Source organism: Punica granatum, chromosome 5 (genome assembly GCF_007655135.1).
Source record: "Punica granatum isolate Tunisia-2019 chromosome 5, ASM765513v2, whole genome shotgun sequence".
In the NCBI taxonomy this organism is placed as follows: domain Eukaryota; kingdom Viridiplantae; phylum Streptophyta; class Magnoliopsida; order Myrtales; family Lythraceae; genus Punica; species Punica granatum.
The window spans coordinates 26,114,705-26,134,430 of NC_045131.1; the positions used below are offsets into that span (position 1 = coordinate 26,114,705).

At 38.6% G+C, this 19,726-nt stretch overlaps 3 protein-coding genes and 1 pseudogene across 4 annotated transcripts; all 4 read right to left on the reverse strand.

The window, feature by feature from the left end:
* Positions 1 to 103: 103 nt before the first annotated feature.
* Positions 104 to 2,755, reverse strand: LOC116208430. 2 transcript variants are annotated; one of them, XM_031541874.1, is made up of 5 exons: positions 2,271 to 2,755; positions 1,635 to 1,838; positions 1,032 to 1,520; positions 693 to 803; positions 104 to 343 (listed from the first exon to the last, which is right to left on the reverse strand). In XM_031541874.1, the coding sequence occupies exons 1-5, from the start codon at positions 2,688 to 2,690 to the stop codon at positions 179 to 181; spliced, it is 1,389 nt and encodes a 462-aa protein (XP_031397734.1). In that variant the 5' UTR covers positions 2,691 to 2,755; the 3' UTR covers positions 104 to 178. The 2 variants fall into 2 exon arrangements, with proteins under 2 accessions (XP_031397734.1, XP_031397735.1); XM_031541875.1 differs by having other exon boundaries at positions 1,635 to 1,824; positions 2,271 to 2,528.
* A 3,551-nt stretch (positions 2,756 to 6,306) lies between these two features.
* LOC116209169 lies at positions 6,307 to 8,206 on the reverse strand (annotated as a pseudogene).
* A 1,614-nt stretch (positions 8,207 to 9,820) lies between these two features.
* On the reverse strand, positions 9,821 to 13,996 carry LOC116206822 (cytochrome P450 714C2-like). Its single transcript, XM_031539634.1, has 5 exons — positions 13,583 to 13,996; positions 12,815 to 13,041; positions 12,454 to 12,707; positions 10,730 to 11,084; positions 9,821 to 10,451 (listed from the first exon to the last, which is right to left on the reverse strand). The coding sequence occupies exons 1-5, from the start codon at positions 13,920 to 13,922 to the stop codon at positions 10,026 to 10,028; spliced, it is 1,602 nt and encodes a 533-aa protein (XP_031395494.1). The 5' UTR covers positions 13,923 to 13,996; the 3' UTR covers positions 9,821 to 10,025.
* Positions 13,997 to 17,252: 3,256 nt separating this feature from the next.
* On the reverse strand, positions 17,253 to 18,486 carry LOC116209413. The gene is made up of 3 exons (XM_031543044.1): positions 18,152 to 18,486; positions 17,572 to 17,614; positions 17,253 to 17,486 (listed from the first exon to the last, which is right to left on the reverse strand). Exons 1-3 carry the CDS (start codon positions 18,383 to 18,385, stop codon positions 17,461 to 17,463), a joined length of 303 nt encoding a protein of 100 aa, XP_031398904.1. The 5' UTR covers positions 18,386 to 18,486; the 3' UTR covers positions 17,253 to 17,460.
* Between the last annotated feature and the right edge of the window lie 1,240 nt (positions 18,487 to 19,726).

Consider the following 19,726-nt stretch of genomic DNA (forward strand, 5'->3'; position numbering starts at 1 on the left):
GTACCAAAGACTCCACTTTCATCGCGTATAACAGAACATTACGCTCCCTTCGCATTACCAATCCAGCAAATTTGGATCGGTAATGCAACGATGACCCAATAAATTAGATTCAATAACATTGACAAAAAGATTATCAAATAATAACAATTCTCGCATGTGCCATGCATTTATATCAACATCAGTTCGCAGTTTCAGAGGATGGAGGGAGGGACCTATGTTCTTGAAGGCACTTAATAAGCTTCTGAACATGGGGCAAATAAGACTGACTGAAAGTTCTAATGGCAATGGCGAGGATTCCACCCGCAAGAGCTATTGTTAGCATTTGCACCAAAGAAGAGCCCCTCTGCAAGGATTGGGACATGCCAGCGTTTCAGCCAAAACCCAGACCTTGGAATGGTATAGATTTATAGACAAGTAAAAGAGAATTCATCTGAGACAGGAGTTTGTGTTTGCCACAACAGTCAGTGGTGGTCTCTAATATGTGATCAAACTAAACCATCACCCAAAACCCAAAATTCCTTGAATAAGGGTAATTGGACAGAGGCACATGTCATCTGTAATATGTGTAACACCCGGTTTCTCCCACAAAAAAGTTCCACGATGTAGAACTTCAAATTTCATGCCAAGGAATGTTCACAATAGATTAATACATTTTTGTACGTACACTGGGTAATTCACGACAAAGAGTGTACCTTTGAATTTGACAAGGAGGAGGGATTCACAACAATGTTGCACCCAAGCTCCTTTGCAGGCAGCGTGTAAGCATCTTCATAGAACATATCCAATATGTTGGTCAATCCAACCTGCACAACCGAGAACCCAATCTGTTAACCAAAAATCTTAATTATCAAAGAGGACTAGTATTTTCCAGAAAACGACGGTTACATGCAACCACAGAAAGGGGACAGGAAGCTTTGGGGTCCTAACAGGCAATATGTTAAAGGTCCGACAATGATTTTTCAAACATCTTACATATACGAAAGATTATAAGGAAGAAAAAAGATCTGGGAAAGAGAGGAATGGTATCGTACCATTTGGGAGTGGCTAAGAACAACTTCCCACCTATTCTCCAAGAGTTGTTTCCAGCCTTCAAGCTTTAAATCTTCAAGTCTTTCAGAATCAATTTGCAGCCTATAGACAGGTACATACTCATTCAACCAAGCACAGAACTCAGGCCCGCCAATTTTCTCTAATTTAGTTTGGGCTGATGCTGTCCACCCCATGTTCTTCCCTCTTGAGTTAATTTGCTTTACAGTTTGCTTTGCTGATTTAAAACTTTCCACCAAAGTTTTCGCATTTTCAACTATCTCATCTTCTGATAACATATATATTACAACTGAAGAATCTCTTGAGTAGACTTTTTTTGGTCGCCTGGACCAACCAAAGAAATTGGAAGATCTTCCGAATGAGCTATCAAGGAAATTCTCCTTAGTCCTCTCAAGAGCAGACAAACAAAGAGCCTCTGCAAGCACAGAAATGACCCTTTCATTCGATGAGCTGAGAGCAAACGAGGTAGTCACCTGCTTTTCAGAAATTCCAAAAGTTGCATATATGAGTAACTTAACTCCAACCAGGAGAGATATTTCTAAGCGATCAATAGTGCTTGCTGTATATCCTTAAGAACAGTACCTGACCTCTCTCGGGCTTTCAAGATCATCCATGTTCCGCCAGGTTCCGGGCCCAAACACTATGAGCTGAAAGCTCCAGAGATGTTGCAAGACTACCTGTCTGAAAGTCATGGCAAGTATGTTACTTGAAGTCGTGCTGGTCAGCATCTCGTCGGAGAACGACCTCTTGAGCTTGCGCGCTTTCTCCTTAACTTTCCTGGCAGGTAAAAACTGAATAAAAATTCAATACAAATCAATACAACTGGTCCCAAACCAGATTCGAATAGGCATGAGCTAAAACAATTAAATGACATATATAAACAAACACTCAGCAGGGCGAAACCAGCACATCCAATTCAAACATGTTAATTACTCGAAACTCGAGCTTCGTTACAAGTTTAAACTTCCCCAAATTGCTCCAGAATTAATGGCACAAAACTCAACCCGGGATGCGATCAAAGTGCTAAAGTTTATATATTTAAGGCGGGAATTACACGTTCCATTCAATTACTTTTCATAAAGCTAAAGCAATTTCGAATTCAATATTCGGATTTTCATCGGATATATGATAGTGGTAAGAATTAGCTAGCTGTCATTCTAATAAGATCATGAACTGCGATTTGATTAAATAGAAGAAGTTAAAGTCCTGACATCTCAGCTCACCAATCGGGTAGAGACGGTGCTCCGATCCTCGGGCGGGCCCGGGAAGACAGTCTCGACGACCATAGTGTCCATTCCGGCATCCACATGCTCACCGGCGGCTCCTCCGCCATCCGCGGCTGCGGCCGTCAGGGCCTGCTCGAAGTCGACGGCTCCGACGAGGGTGAGGCGAGCGAGGTCGCCCTCGTAGGTCCTGACGCAGGGTAAAACATGGTCGCTGTCGGACCTGGCAATCGCGTCGAGGAGCTCCTGCTCGGTGGTCGGGGGAGAGCTGCTGCAGCAGAAGACAGGGGCAGGGAGGTAACTCCGGACGGGCTTGAGGGGTAGGGATGGTAAGGATAGGGTTTTGGAGCGTGGACGAGGAAGAAGAAGGGAAGGGATGGGGAGAGGGAAGGAGGTGAGAGGACGGTGGAGGATTGCCATTTTCAGGGGAGGAGGAAGAAGAAGAAGAGGGTTTTGGGTTTTTGCCGAGCTTTCATGGAGCTTTTTTCACTGTTCTCTTTCAGGTCTTCAACTTAAATTCTGCCCCCCAAACTATTCATTTCTTCACCAATGACCTTAAAACTAATTTGATTTTTGACAATTTCCCTCATCCACCTTCCAAAAGTCTCAAGGCCTAATCTGTTTTGTGTCTGGTATGGTTTTTACTTTTTGAAAAAATTGCACCATATAGCCTAACGGTTATTCTCAGATATATCCCAACTTTGATTTTTTTCCTGAGATATCCCAACATTGACGTTTTGATATATCGTCTATCCCTGAAAGGCAAAAATTGGGATAAACGATAGATCAAAAAGCCAATGTTGGGATACCTCAGAAAAAAAAAATTTAAGATTGTAATAGATCTAAGAATAATTGTCAACGTTAAGTTATATGGTGCAATTAATCTTTACTTTTTTGCTGTCGTAGCCTGATGCGAAAAAGAGTCCAGGGTAGAATCTTTCTCCCACCAAAAAGAATCTTTTTCAAAAACTGCACTGATTCGCTTCGCTCCCTCATCTCCTTAGGAATCTTCTCGCATTAATTTCCTCGCCAGTCTCTCGTGCTTCGTGCCACTATAGTGGGGGCCCTGAATTAAAGAATCAGAGGTCAGATGGGGACATAGGAATATTTCCCAAAGAACCCCCTCTTACGCTCCAATCAAATTTCCCCTTGAAAGAGAGCCAAAACCATTATATAGAACAATGAACTTACTCAATATGTGTCACGGGTCCTTATTCATATGAGAATTCTAAGGGATATACATGTTCCCCAAAGAACCATCAAATCACCGTCTAAGCCTGAGGATGAGTCGGGTTGGGCCAATCCTTCTCAAAGTGGGGTGACCATATACCGAGATTAATGCTAGGGGCTCGTCAAGCCTTCTCGGGCATTGGGAGGTTCAACGAGCCTCCCCAAGCCTTGGGAAGGTTCGGGGAGCCTCCCAAGCCTTGGGGAGGCTCAGGAGCCTCTCGGGCATTGGGGAGGCTCGGCGTGCCCTTCGGATCTTGGGGAGGCTTGGTGAGCCTTCCGAGCCTTGGAAGGTTCATTGGGCTTCCCAAGTTGTAGAGAGGCTCATCGAGCCTCTCAAGGTGGGGTCGAGCTACGGGTTTGGAAAAATCGTAATATTTTACTAACCCATGGGGCACAGATCTAACCCGATCTAGGCCTAACTCCTACATCGATCATGTCTAAGTCCGATGGAGATAAATGGATTAAAAGATCCTTTGTTTCTGATTTTCAGTGGAGATTCTTGCGATTGGTTGGAATTTAAACCAGCTGCGTCAGTTGACCAACCACTCCTATACATGTGACTTGTTTTGCATAAACTATCCAATATTTTGATCCCTTCCTCCATAATTTTCAAATCCAACGATATGCGAGAATTTTCAAAATAATAATATGATGTTTTAATAATTTATATGAATACTTACTAATTTTTAATTGTGAAAGTGTCAAGCGATTAATTATGGACTAGAGAACATTAAATAAAGGGATACAATGACGTGGTAAAACCACGCGTTTTGCGAACATCGATCAAGTTTGACAAAATAAAAAGAGTTACATATATAAATGGGCAAATTACAAAAAAAAACCCAAGTTTTGTAGAATGTCTCAATTTTGTCCTAAATTTTGTTTTGTAACAAAAAAAACCATAAGTTTTCTATAATGTCTCAAAAATGACCTCCGTTATAACTTCCGTCAATTTTTGCCTACGTGTGACCTACGTGGACTGTTAAAGGGACCCACTAGCCTACGTGTGACCAACGTGGACTGTTAAAGGGACCCACCATCAGCAGCAAAAATTGACGGAAGTTATAACGGAGGTCATTTTTGATACATTTTAGAAAACTTATGGTTTTTTTTGTTACAAAACAAAATTTAGGACAAAATTGAGACATTCTACAAAACTTGGGTTTTTTTTTGTAATTTACCCTATATAAATTGCTGACAAAACTATTATAAATTTAAAATGTTACTGTGTCATTCTAAAAATCAATATAAAGATTCTCCTAATTCAAAATCACATTTACAATGGTATGAGTTATAATTACACAATATCCAAGCGCTATTCAATAGATGCGAGTGAGATTTCTAGGTCCAATGGAATTCATAGGTATAGGAAGAAGCCCTGTCAAATAGAGATTTTTTCTTTCGACTATATTTCGATTGTTAATACGATGTATAAGGACCGCTACTACAAATAGTACTATATGTCTGTAGATTCACAAAATCTATTGTTTAGTCCTATGACTATAGACAATGAAAAGACAGAATGGGGGGCCCCGTAAGGCATGAGTTAAATATCCTTTCAAAAGTAAGAATAGGTCGAGGTTTTTATTAGTAGGATTTTTAGGCAATCAATTGTGTAATTCACATAAATTGAGTACCGCTTGGATATCATGTAATTACAACTCATATCAATTACCATGAGTGTGCTTTTGAATTAGGAGGATTTTTATATTATCATTAGGAAGATATAGTAACATTCTTTTTTTCATAACTAATAAAGGGATATTGGTAGTCCCATTAAGTATCAGACCTGAAAATTTTTAGTTATCAGGTGAAAACATGCGCACTGCTCTATAACCTTTTTATAGTAAAACTCTTTATAATGAACTACAAGTAGCATGCAAATGCCATCCAACCAAAATTATAGGGGGGTGTCTGTGGAAAAAGTAAAAAGAAGCAACAAAAAGTATTTTGCCGTGTAATGATAATTGGAATAATTGAAAGTTCGACGATACATACATCTAAAATACATGTATACATGTAATTGGAAAAAAAAGCATGCATTATGAATAGTACATATAAGTATTTAGTTAAAAAGTTTCAAGTAAATTATTTCTAACTCAAGTAAATTATGTAAAAATTAAGTATTTTACTTGAGATCAAAGTAATTTATTTTGAAATGTTCAGGATCCTTAGATCCCACATCATAAATATATAAAGATAATCTTTGGTTTATAAGAGGGTTCAATCTCGCATCTTATCAGCTTGACTTTTTATGATGCATATGGGTCTAATCCCTTGTAGACCCATTGAATGTTTAAAATGGTATCAGAGCTAAGCCCTGATCCCACCCCAGCGTGCTGATATGCAATACTTCGTATCTATGCACTCACGCTATGCATCACCATACGCCACTGCGGGTTTATAAGAGGGTTGATACTGGCATTTCATTAGCTTGAGCCCAACCCCTTGTAGGCCGGTTGGATATTAACATGGTATCAGAGCTACACCAAGACCCCACGCCAACATGCTGATTATGTGATTCTTCACCATTGTGCTTACTAGCGTGCTACGCGTGAATATCGAAAATATTCAACCTTGTCCAACCCCTTGTAGGCCCGTAGGATATTAACATGGTATCAAAGCTAGGCTAAGACCCCACACCAATGTGCTAATTATGGGACTCTTCGCATCCGCGCGCTCACGCTACACATCACTCTACGTGCCATTGCGCTTACTAGCATGCTGCGCATGAACATCGGAAATATTCAATCTCGCATCCTATCACCTTGAGCTTTTAGGATGCATATGAGCTTAATCCCTTGTAGGTCCATTGAATGTTTACATGTAAAATACAAGTAATTTATTTGGATGCATCGTACATACATTTTCAACCATAAGTACATAACATAGTTTCTTTACTAGGATGTTGACTCCTTGCTCCGGCTCTACAATCAGCCTTGGGATGGGGCTATGCTTGTAAATTGGGGACAAAGAGAAGGAAAAGTTGGAGAGGATGATGGAGAGGACGTCCTTCAACTCTGCCAAGGATAGGTGTTGTTCGAGGCAGATGCGAGGCCACACCCTAAAGGGTATGTACATATGGGGAAGGCCGCAGGAGATGGAGACGCCATTGGAGAAGCACTCGGGGCGGAAGAGGGCTATGTTGGGTCCCCAAATGTCGAGATCAGTGTGAAGGGTGTCCACGCGGTTACACCCTTAGGCACAAGCACGTCCCCGAACTTAATGTCATGTTGTGCCTCTTGTGAGAAGATCGCCGCTGGTGGGTACAATCGCAGTGACTCGTGGATCACCATTGTCATTTGCTCCTCCTATTGACAAGCAAACAAGAGATTACAATTATTGTACACTTATTCAATAGATATTTACGATTCCTTATCATCGGAATTGTACTGATGATATTCTTTTTTCTTTTCCTTTTTCCCAAGATTTTCCTCTTTTCCAAGATGAGCATAAGTATCCGATGGTACATATATCATCAAATTAGAAAGAAATCAGTTTACCTGGCCCATTTATGCAAGTAGCAATGGAATGAGGGTTTGTTTGTAATGACATTAAATACATATTTAGTGCTTTTAATTCAAGTGCTTAGTATTATGTATTTTTTTCGTCATGAACATAAGAAGTACTAAACAATTAAGTTAAAATATTAAGTATTTGAACTAAAAATATCAAATACGTCTCCGTGACTCAATGCATATATTGTTGAAATTTCTTCTGGAATAAACCAGTTTGATGGAATTAAGGCCGGAAGCAATGGTCTGCTTGGACTGACATCTTTTATGGAATGGAAAAAAAAATTACTGAAAAGAGTGGGTGCCTGATTAGCTTACCATTTTCATCTTGCGATTCATGTCGGAGTCGGGAGACTGGCCTGCACAAACCTGGTTGATCTTCTCGTGAACGTTGGCCTGCCAGTCCCGGTTCGAGGCCAATAGCATGAGCGTCGTCCATGAGGCGGTGACGGCTATTGTTTCATACCCAACCAGGTATATGTTCTTATAGTTATCGACTATGAAACGGTCCATCTCATCGCCACTCAGGTGACCGTCCTTGGCCCCTTCAAGGATCATTTGCAAGAGGTCCTTCTCTGATTTCGCTCCGTCGCTTTCCTTCACTACTTTCAAGATCAGCGACTGAACTTCCTTCTCGAGCCTCCATATTGCTGGGTTGCTCTTTATCGGAAGGTGCCTGAGTATATATTGTAAAAGAACCAAATGATCAATTATGAATGAGTTGATTAACATTCCCTTGTCTTAGAAAAGGAAAATTAATATCTAAATCAATGGCTTGAATATATACATACATATATACACACATTCTCATCTAGTAATAAAAAATTTAAGGTTCGATACCCATGATAGGACTATCCGTGCCTCTTTATTAACTATTTAAAATGTTTATTTTCATTGTACTAGATCATAGGTCTTCTTTATAATCGAAAAAAAGTAGTACATACCTAAGCCCAATGACGCCAGTGGCGAGCATTTTCTTAGAGATGGCCTCTTGGAGACATTGAAACTTGACAAATATCTCTTCCCCTTTGGAAGAATTACTCCCAAAACAAACCCTGGAGATCACATCCCTAGAGAAGTTTCCCAGGGGGCATCGACGCTAATGTCGGCCTCTCCACCATCTGATCTATCGATCGTATCTACCCATGACTTCACCAGCGTGGTAGATGACTGAACCATTAAATTTACCATACCCTAAACATACACGACAATCCCAAATTTAATTTGCTTGTATTCCCGTCAAAATCGCACAACCACCTAATGGGCGACGCGTGGGAGATCCAAGCGTGCCAGGAAGCGATTCCAATATATAAGACATGCCACTAGCCGGGCCTACTGATTCAAAGCGTGTACCATAGCCTTACAAGTCCGCGCGATTGATTGGAGGCTAGGTTTGATCTTCAAATAATAATTCGTACCTCAGACGATAATATGACTCAGGGATTTAGCGATTTGAGTTCTTACACCGAACTTTCTACACGCGAACATGGACTCGAGTCCGAAAATGTTAATCATAGCTTAATCGTAGCAGAAATACGATTTTACCAAACTTAATCGTGGCAAGAAATGTTTCCTCAAACTTTTTTTTTCCTAAAGCTTGTTTTGGAAGGAGATTCAAGCTAATTTCTGATCATTCGTTAAACAAAGTGATGAAAAATAGCAAGTTTTGATTATTCGATATGGTGCTGATACATACACATGCTCCGATTTCGGTTTCTTGGGCTTCATAAAACTCCGTATCATGGAAATGGTGAGCAATTGATTCACCCGGTCTGTGGCCATGGTCCTGCCCACAGAGATGAGTGTGACGAATACCAATGTGAAGAGGAAGTTCGAGAGTGGCTCAGGAAGATTGATCAGATGAAAGAGAATCTCCCCCGACTTGGATTAATAAGCGACCATCGAAGTGTATCCTAAGAAGACATAAGTTAATGTTGCGAAGGTTCCTCCCCATTCCTCGAGTGTCTCCTTAGCCATTGTCCTGATGGATATTACATCTAATTCTTCATCCGACTCTTTCCTTCTCATCCTCCTCTTCATCAGGTTCACATTAACCTCAACGAGCAAGAGGGCTTCAATCACAAGGAATGCCCAGCATACGATCATTGATATGGAACACGGGACCAATCCCTGTGCAATACAAAAGGCTCACCTAAAACTCAGTCTGGTATATTAGTAGACGATGAAGTTTGAATTAATTAAGATTCAACTCTTAAAAGAGGGATAGGAAGGGGCTTGAGTGGAGCTGTCATAAGATAGATTTGGAAGGTTCGTTAAACACAATATAATGCTACCATAAGGAATGTGAAGCATTGCAAAATGTCTCAATTAATTCTTCCATTTGCACGCTGAAGGCTCAACTCAAGAAATTTAATGTAGGAATTCAAAGGGATGGTATAAGAAGGAGACTATACATATCAGGAATAAACTCTAATCCTTCGCAAGATCAGTTTGTCAAACCAAAAAAGCTAGAATAAAGTTAAAATGTGTTTTTGATAAGGACAGAGTTGTAACACATATCAAGAATAAGCTCTGATCCTTCGCAAGATAATAATTGGAAGCGAAGCTTTCATGTCTCACGCTTTAGTTTATATATATTATATATTGTGTGAAGATAGATAAATTCTTTGGTGATCCTATCAAATCACGTAATTTGAGAAAACCTTAATCACATTGCAGTAAGGAAAGAAAATTTAAATGAATATTAATCACTCAAATAACTACCAACTTTTCTTAACTGTGACATCTAATTGATTTTTTCTAGTCATGTCATTATAAAATAGGATCATTTAAGATTTTTGTGCGAAGATATAAAAGCATCACAAAAGATACACATATATTTGACAGAATCGGAAGAATTACACATATAAACTGCTTACATGACTACTATAATATAAATGAATTACAAGCAACATGCAAGGTGCCCTCCAACCTAAAGTGGGGGGTTGGGACTGGACGGAAATAGCAATGCAAATACTAATATGTCATGCAATATGGTTACTGGAGTATATCAGAGTTTCTTAACGAGGAGGTTGATTCCATGCTCCGGCTCTATGACGAGCCTCATCACAGGGCTGTGATTGTAACTTGGGGACAGGGAGAAGGCGAAGTTGGATAGGATAATGGAGAGTACGACCTTCAGCTCTGCCATGGCTAGGTTCTGTCCAAGGCAGATGCGAGGCCCCACCCCGAAGGGCATGTACACATGGGGATGGCGGCAGGAGGCAGAGACGCCATTTGAGAAGCGCTCTGGGCAGAAGAGGGCCGCGTTGGGTCCCCAGATGTCTGGATTGATGTGGAGGGTGGCCACAGGTGCCCACACAGTGACGCCTTTCGGCACAAGCACATCTCCGAACTTAATATCCTGTTGTGCCTCCCGCGAGAAGATTGCCACTGGTGGGTATAGCCGTAGTGACTTATGGATCACCATCGTCATCTGCTCCTCCATGCATCGACAGGAAAACAAGAGATTATAATTATTGTATACTTATTCAGGAAATATTTACTATTAATTCCTTATCGAAACTGTACCAACGTTCTGTATATATTTTTCCCCCTCCAGAATGAGCATAAGTAGATAGGCATTTAGAATAGGGACATGGAATAGGATTGATTGCTCTGGTTGTGTTACGGCTGCAACGAATGGTCTACCTGAACTAATATCCTTGATGGAGTGGAAAAAGAAAGAAAGGAGTGGGTGCTTGATTGGCATACCGTTTTCATGTTCCGAATCGTGGCGGAGTTAGGAGGTTGGCCTGCACAGACTTGGTAGATCTCCTCGCGGACTTTGGCCTGCCAATCCGAGTTTGAGGCCAACAGCATGAGCGTCCATGAGGCGACGACGGCTGTTGTTTCGTACCCAGCTTGGTATATGTTCTTGCAGTTGTCGACTATGAAACGGTCCATCTCATTGCTACTCAAGTGACCGTCTTTGGCCCCATCAAGGATCATTTGCAGGAGGTCCTTCTCCGATTTCGCTCCTTCCCTTTCCTTCACTACTTTCAAAATCAATGACCAAACTTCTTTCTCCAGCCTCCATATCGCTCGGTTGCTCTTCGTTGGAAGTTGCCTGATTATTGTAACACATAAATAATTATGACGAAGAGTTGATGGTTCTGGCGTACGTTCGCAAACGGATCATATATAGATCAGAATATCATCATTCGACGAATTAATACTCAATTCCCTTGCCACCGTCCATTGTATAGTAAGAAAAATCAATATCTAACACTACAAGAATTCTACCTTACGGGGACAGCAACTGAGACGAAAAACTTTGTCTCTACATGATATAGAGACAAAAAAGTCCCTCTGAACGGGTCCGTCTCAAAGAAATAAGACATAAATTTCCGTCTTAGTTAAGGATGAGATGAAAATTTGAAACAGAAAAATTCGTCTTAACTTTATAAACGAAAAATGCGTCTTAGTTAAGGATGAGATGGAAATTTAAAACAGAAAAATTTGTCTTAACTTTATAAACGAAAAAATGTGGTCTCAATTTTCGACTGCCAAGCCTGGAAGAAGCACGAGCTTCTGTGCACCGACCACCTATATAAAGGGTGCAATGCACCTCCGTCATTTTAATTGTGTGGGCTTTGCGCGGAGACTCGAACCAAGGTCTTCACCTTGGCGCGCATGTGTACTGCCACCTAGGCTACTCTCATTTATTATTACCATTTAATATTTCATTGTATTTATTATTATATATCTACAAATTTTCACTTTAAAACTAATATTTACTTTTCTATTACTTATTTTTTAAATACGTACACTCTTATTGTAATTTGTCATATTTTCCTAATACTATTAATCTTTTGTATGTAATTTATTTATTATTTTATCTATGAAAATTTTAATGTACAATCAATATTCATCTCTATTATTTTAATAATTTTTGAAATTTTTATATTGACTTTCTTTATAATTTATATTCATATACCGAGCTATTTGTGATCTCATTTACTCTCAACATCAAAACTAATATGAACAATTAATAACTTATTTATGCATTTAATATGCGAATGATCAAATTATTTAATTTTTGAAGTGTGAAATTCTAGAGAACTTTTGGATTTTACGAAAGGTGAAGAAGAAGATTTGGAATAAAAAAGATAAAGAAGAAGAAATAAATATTCAAATTTATAAGAAGGATCTGGATCCATAAAGACAGAGATTTGAAATAGAAATTTTCGTCTCAAGTGAATATATACGGAAATTTGAGACTAATATTTTTGTCTCATTATTAAGAGATGAAATTTCCCATCTTCTGATCCGTCTGAAAAAAAGAGACAGAGTTCTACGTCTATTTTCTATCTCTTCGATGATAGACATAATTTTATATCTCAATTTAAAATTTGCATCTCAAAATTGAGGCAGACTCATGTCGAAGTGTAAATATATATATATATATATATATATATATATATATATATATATACCTGAATCCATGGATATTATCATTGCCAAGCATTTTTTCAGATAGGGCCTCCTGGAGACCTCGAAGCTTGACGAATATCTGCTCTCCTTCGCAAAAACTACTCCCAAAACAGGCCCTCGAGATCACATCCCCAGAGAAGCTCCTCATGAAGGCATCAATTTTAATGTCGGCCGCTCCGCCTTCTGATCTATCCATCATATCTACCCATGATTTCACCAAAGTCATAGACGATTGAACCATTAAGCTTATCATACCCTGCACATACACGATAATCTCGAATTTAATTAGCATGTGCATTATTAGGTAATTAAGGATTGGGTTTCACGAAAGTATATGTGCTGTGCTGTTAATTTGTATGATACCTTTACTTTATCAGCGTAGAGTTCAGGGGCAATGATTTTTCGTTGGTGGGCCCATTGGGTCCCGTTTGAAGTCAATACGCCGCGGCCTAGCAGTGGACCCAACTTCCGGAACAGATTCGAGGGCCTCCCCAAATCCAAGGATGTGCACATGGTCATCTCCTTCAGGGTGTCCAGGTCGTACACGTGGAGCATCTGTATGTTCCCAAACGAGAACATAAACACCGGTCCTACGCAATACGTTCATGTACAAATAAGAATACATAGATATTCTCTTATCGAAAAATAAGAATACATATTCATGATAAATTATATTATTCTTATTATTCTTATTATTATTGTTGTTGATGTTGTTATTATTATTATTATTATTATAATATAACAACATGGATGTTGAGGATAATAATATATAGATTATTATAACATAATATAGCGCATAAAAGATTTTCTTTTTGATGATTAAACTTGATTTTACATTCATTAGTAGTAAAGGCCCTCGGAGTCCTTCATACAGCTGTAAAGAAGTAAAATTTTACCTAACCTCAGCTTGGAAAAGGTCATACATGGGCATGAAGGTTATCAGAACAAGAGACCCAAGTACAAGACGAATCCGAAAACCTAGAAAGTAAACGACTAAAATATCAAATAAGATAGACCTAAGTTCCGATGGGGCTTGCTTGGGACTATGAATAGCATCGACTATGATTAGAGCATCAAGACAGAACACAGAATAACATGGTGTATTGTTAGCGCGGGGGATGGAAATGGTACCGTATTCCTTCCTCCAGCGCTCGAGGAATGGGTAGACCTTGGAAGAACAGTTGTGAGTGATTACTCGACTATCCTGATCTCTATTTCCGATCTTGGCTTCTCCATCTGCCACTTGATCTTCTCCACGCTGGGGCTCGCTGGAGAAGCGTTTCATCTCGGGGAGGTTGCCGAGGATAATTGAGGGAGGAGGACCACTGATACCTTGTTTCAGGAGCTTTCCTCTCAGCCTCTTGGGCCTCCATATCATGACCTCATATAATCGTGTGATCATGCTCAGGATCCCGACCAGGGCGACGGCGAACGCAATCCTCGGTAGTTGCTGCAGCACCTGATCATCCATCTCTCTGGACCTCCTTATTGATATTTCTACAGTAACACACAAAACGGTGATCCCACTGTGTGTGTGTGTATTGATGTGTTTTTATATATGTGCTAGCTCTGGTCAAAGTCGCCATTCTACCCCTTACCATTAAACTTTTAAATAAAATTATGCACGAACTTTTATTTTTTAATATAAATATTTTTTTCCAAAAGAATATATATTTTATGCACGAATTTTTACTTTTTAAAATTTCATGCTGATCATGCATGATTAATCATATCCCAGATCAGCACGTGGGAGCTTCAAAGAGTCGAATTAAGCCGACCATTCTTGAATTATCGTTCAAGAAATTACATCTAGACCTAAACAAATTTAGAACAGAGCACAAAAGAGTATATGCAAATTATAGATCAATGATATGCCATAAGTGAATTATGACGGCTGTTCCTTCCAGCTAGCTATAATCCTTTAACTAGGGTGATAGCCCTTGCTACGCAAGGTCAATAACGATGTTTTTATGAAAAAATTTTATTAAGACACTTAAGCTAATATAGGATAATTAATGGAGAAAATTATGTGAGATTAATCATTTTTATTTGAATAGGATAATTAATGTTATGTAGTCGGTGAAAATTAAATTAAAGCAATTAATGAAATTAATAATCATTCTTCTTGAATAATGTGCTTGATAAACAACAAAAAACAACACATTTTGTAATTTATGGAAAATAATTTGAAATTTATACATTACTTAACTTTTAACTAAGTAACTATGACAAAATCAATTAAAGTTTATTATTTTTTTCCAATAAAATATATAGAAAAAAATGTAAGTATGAATAGTATAGAATCCGTATGTACCTTATGGATAGTATAGAATCCGTATGTACACATTTACCCTAAATTCTAAAAGACTATATCATAATAGATCCCAACATTGCCTCAAAAGGGTACAATGGGATATGTAGTACGCGAGAAAATCACCCGCTTGATCGAGTATGCTACCAATCAGTTTTATAACGAAATTCATGAAAATTAATTTGTTGTAAAACTTATAAAACATAAACATGTGTATTAATATTATTTACTTCATCGTTAATTAATACTTCATATCAGTTCTTTTTTTTTTTTTTTGGTCCCCTCATATCAGTTCATATCAGTTCTTCATGATGGTATAATTGATGCTTCATCTCAGTTCAGAAGGTCTTTGTACTGCCTCACCTCGATTTCATTTCAAAGTAAGTTCGCTTTTTTTCTTTCGTTCTTTTTCATGAACATTTTAATTTTGTCTTTCTAATATGTGGTCTCTGCGCGTAACTCTGGTGCACCGCCTCAGGTAATTCTAAAAGTCAAAGCAACGGGCTACTGGACAATCACGACATAGTCGATCATAGACCCCTGTTAAATTTAATCTCAAGATCAGGTAGCCGTAAGTCCAGTTCTTTTTGTTGAGAAGCGGCTTCAGATTAAATAATTATTAATTAATCTATTTTTAAACCGCCTGAGGAATGTTTTGGTGTGGGTTCTCGAATCTCGATCAGATATATAATTTAATGAGTAAATTGACAAATTAGTCATCCAGAAATGCATGTTACATTAAATCTAATCTCAAAATTTTTTTACATCAAATTGAACCTTGAGAGATTAAGTGTACATCGAATCCGACCTCAAGAAATTTTTTACATCAAATTGAATCTTGAGAAATTAAGTATACATCAAATCTGACCTTCCGTTAGAATGCCATCCAAAAATGGATGGAAAAATCTGATATAGCATTCAACAACTGATGTTACATTGTTTGATTGTCTTTTTCTTTTTTTTTATTCTCCATTTCTATCTGGCTTAAAAAGGTATTTCTTATAATTCCCTCACTTTTCAGTCGGAGGCGGGAAAAACTTCCTCCTCTCGGCGCGTCCTCCTCAATTGCTGGTGCTCTCGATGTAGAGAGCTAGAAACAAGGAAAGAGAGGGTGACAAAGAGATTATGACGACAACGATTGACGAGTCTACGCCGAGAACACCAACGATTGAGGAGGAAGCGCCGGGAGAATGAAGTTTTTCCCACCTCTGACTGAAAAGTGAAGACACTATAGGGAATACTTTTTTTAAGCTAGACAAATGGGGAATAATTAAAAAAAATGAAAGAAAACAATCAAACAATGCCACATCAGCTGTTGAATGCCAGATCAGATTTTTCCATCCATTTTTGGACGGCATTCTGACGAAAGGTCGGATTTGATGTACACTTAATCTCTCAAGGTTCAATTTGATGTAAAAAATTTCTTGAGGTCGAATTTGATGTAAACTTAATATCTCAAGGTTTAATTTCATGTACACTTAATCTCTCAAGGTTTAATTTGATATAAAAAATTTCTTGAAGTCGGATTTGATGTACACTTATTCTCTCAAGGTTCAATTTGATGTAAAAACTTTCTTGAGGTCGGATTTGATGTACACTTAATCTCTCAACGTTTAATTTGATGTAAAATTTCTTGAAGTCAGATTTAATGTAACATGCACTTTTGTAGAATCAATTTGTCAATTTATTCTAATTTAATTCATCCATAAACTCTTGTCAGAGTTGAACAAATTGATTCTTCCTGGCAATAGAAGATAAGAGGTAGATACAATGATGAGCATATAATATCAGGCTAGAACAACTTTTATTTCTATAAAAATAGAAGGTTTATGGTGCAATCACTTGAAAATTGTTACAACATACATTTAAAGTAAATTATTTCAGTGGATAGTAATTTTCTAAATTCCTAGTAAAGCATAAGTTTGAGACCTATTTTATTCTGTGTCTAACACTACAAAAGAGGGGACCTAGGGTGACAAAAAAAGACCTAGGGCGACTCGTTTGGGTGGTCACCCTAGGTCTCCCGAACCATCTCCCGACCCAGCTAAAAGGGTTACCTAAAGTACAGTTGAGATAAGCCTGCGACCCATTTAAAAAAAGGTCGCCATAGACCCGACCAAAGGCAACCCAAAAAAATGGGTCGGGAAGTATTGGTCGGCTAAAGTGGACTCGGGCCGACCTAGTTTGGGTCGGCCAGTGAGAGCCTAAGCCGACCCAATTTGGGTCGGCAAAACCATGGTTTGGGCAACCAAAGTTTTGGGTCGGCCCAAGCATATTACATATGTACATAGCTCGTCCACTGATAGCATGTTATTAGCCTGCTGTCAGTTCACGCGGACAAATTTCACGAGTGCGCTGTCAGTAAGTTACCCAATCAATGTATGATAGGAAATTTAGGCAAATTAACACTCGGATGTTAACAAGCTGATAATAAATTGCAATATGGACAAAAATAATTACACATGAATCAAATTAACAATTCTTATATGATTATGATCAATGTAGTATTACATAATAATTTACGAATCCTAACAAGAGCCAATAAGGCCCATGTATACGCATACAATAAAAATCCATTTCAACAATAATAAAGTTCTTTTGTACTCATGCACGAATAACATCATTGTGCATCCACCATTAAGCCTCTTAGCAAATCCGAGCAACATTCACTTTCTTCACTTCACCTGTGGTTTCATGATCAACACTTTTCACAACTCCTCTTCCCTACAATAGGTAACAGATTTTGAATCGAGTATTTGTTAACATTGTTGTGATTGAATAATCTGAGAACATTAGGGGGCTTGCTCACCACTATCAGATGGATGATCTTCCTTGCTTGGTGGGTCATCACACTGCAAATCATTTTCACATGGTACATCAAAAGTCGGGCAAACCAAAAATATCCAAACAGTAAAAACTATCATTACATCATTATATCACAAGACACTACGAGAGAACATATTATCGTTACATCACCAAACATTAAAGAATAAACATTCAGAGTCAAAAACATATGGAAGCATATCCTCATTCCCCATACAGTGAAATAAATGTATAAGCAGTTTGAAGTAAAAATCCAATGGCATTGGCATAACAAGTTTGCTTGCGACATATCATCAAACAAATGGCATGCTTCATCGAGCACATGTACATCCGCTCGGGTCACATAGCAATAGCTCCCATTAGATTAGACCCAAATGGAAGATTCTGACTTTGAAGAAGAATCCAACGTCAACATAGATTTGGCATAGGACTCAATCGAGAGAGAGAGAGAGAGAGAGAGAGAGAGAGAGAGAGAGAGAGAGAGAGAGAGAGAGAGAGAGAGAGAGAGAGAGAGAGAGAGAGAGAGAGAGAGAGAGAGAGAGAGAGAGAGAGAGAGAGAGAGATACCGGTAGTAGAGTCGTGAACTTGTGAAGCTCTGGCGATATAGAGAGAGAGAGAGAACGAAGAGCTCCAACCCAGTTGACAAGCCTTGAGCACATCCTTAGCGGTCTTGTCGCTCTCAGTGTCGGCGACAGCGGCGGACTCGACGTGCTTCTTGCAGTACTCGAAAACTTTGGAGAGGATCTTGCTAGAGACATTTGGGAGGGGATTACGTTATCCGCACAATCGTCCTCGATCATGTGCTTGATGGTCTGCTGCGACTTGCTGCTTCTTGCTAGTACCTCCTGCAAAGGGAGAGGATTTCAAAGTTGGAAGAAAGAATGAGAGAGAAATTCGAAGTGAAGTGGGAAGAAAGTGAAGTGGGATTTGAAAGGGTGAAAGACGTAGAGAACAGCACACTATATTACTTTCAAATTAAAATTCTCAAATTCTAAATTTTGAAAATTTGAAATTTTCTTTTTGGCACCTAAAGTCCAATCTAAAAGCGACCCAAAATGATAGGTTGGCTTTGAGATGTCTAGGTCGACCAATTATGAGTCATCATAGACTTTGCTTGCCCGACCCAAAAATTTGGGTCAGGTAAAGTCTTGCTTGACATGACCATTTTTTTTTATCGGAATAGACTGCACCAGCGGCAACTAACTTCTGCCGCCCTTAATTATTGGGTCGCAAAAAATTATACCTAGGACGACCCTTTTCATGTGGGTCGACATAGACTATCCTACGACAACCATTGTTTGCTGACCCATCAAAGAGGGTCGGTGAAAGTTCTATTGTGGGCAACCCAATTTTTTGTGTCGCCTCAAATCCATTCCATAGGACTTTTGGCGACGCATTTTGATGGGTCAGCAAAAAATGGTCGAAAAAAGTCCCTTTTGTGATTTTTTGGTTTCACAATCTAGGTTAGACGTCTGAGGCTGGTGGAACTTAAAGGATTAAAGGATTCTTTATTTGTGATTTTCACTAGGGTTTTTCACATGTAACTAGAATCTGAAGAAAAGCGTTGGTTGACTAGCTACTCTTGCATAGGAGTTTATTTTTAGGGTTAATCCACTAAAAAATATGATTTTTACGCTTTTTCTTAAATATAGTAAGACCTTTAGAAAATATCACATGAAAGTCCAACATTTGCTTTCTTTCTAAAATATAGCATATTTTTTAAAAATAGTACAAAAATGCATGACTTTTGCACTTTCTCTTACATATAGCACGACCTTAGAGAAATAGCACAGAAAGGCATGACCATTAGGTTTATATCGCATCTAGTACGACGTCAATTATTCCGTCAAACGGTAACGGCTATCGTTTGCTCCATGCTAGCCATTATTGTTACATTTTACGAAATAATTGATTTCGTGCTAGAATCGTAACTAAGCCTGAACGTCATGTCTTTCTATGTTATTTTTCAAAGGTCATGCTATATCTAGGAAAAAGAGCAAATATCGTGCATTTCTTTGCTACTTTTCAAAGGTAATACAATATTTAGGAAATAGTGCAAATATCGTACATTTCTGTACTATTTTTTGAATATCGAATTATATTTATGAAAAAAATGCAAAAATCGTGTTTTTTTTTATGTG

Excerpts from the sequence above, each read along its gene's own strand:
- LOC116206822 (XM_031539634.1), bottom strand. The coding sequence starts at position 13,922 with ATGGATGATCAGGTGCTGCAGCAACTACCGAGGATTGCGTTCGCCGTC. Across the intron at positions 13,042-13,582 it reads GCGCTGGAGGAAGGAATACG|GACCGGTGTTTATGTTCTCG; the intron begins GTACCATTTCCA and ends CGTATTGCGTAG. Across the intron at positions 12,708-12,814 it reads TCTACGCTGATAAAGTAAAG|GGTATGATAAGCTTAATGGT; the intron begins GTATCATACAAA and ends GTGTATGTGCAG.
- LOC116208430 (XM_031541874.1), bottom strand. The coding sequence starts at position 2,690 with ATGGCAATCCTCCACCGTCCTCTCACCTCCTTCCCTCTCCCCATCCCT. Across the intron at positions 1,839-2,270 it reads GCACCGTCTCTACCCGATTG|TTTTTACCTGCCAGGAAAGT; the intron begins GTGAGCTGAGAT and ends ATTTTTATTCAG. Across the intron at positions 804-1,031 it reads TTCTTAGCCACTCCCAAATG|GTTGGATTGACCAACATATT; the intron begins GTACGATACCAT and ends TCGGTTGTGCAG.
- LOC116209413 (XM_031543044.1), bottom strand. The coding sequence starts at position 18,385 with ATGATCGAGGACGATTGTGCGGATAACGTAATCCCCTCCCAAATGTCT. Across the intron at positions 17,615-18,151 it reads AGTTCACGACTCTACTACCG|TGTGATGACCCACCAAGCAA; the intron begins GTATCTCTCTCT and ends AATGATTTGCAG. Across the intron at positions 17,487-17,571 it reads AGATCATCCATCTGATAGTG|GGAAGAGGAGTTGTGAAAAG; the intron begins GTGAGCAAGCCC and ends TACCTATTGTAG.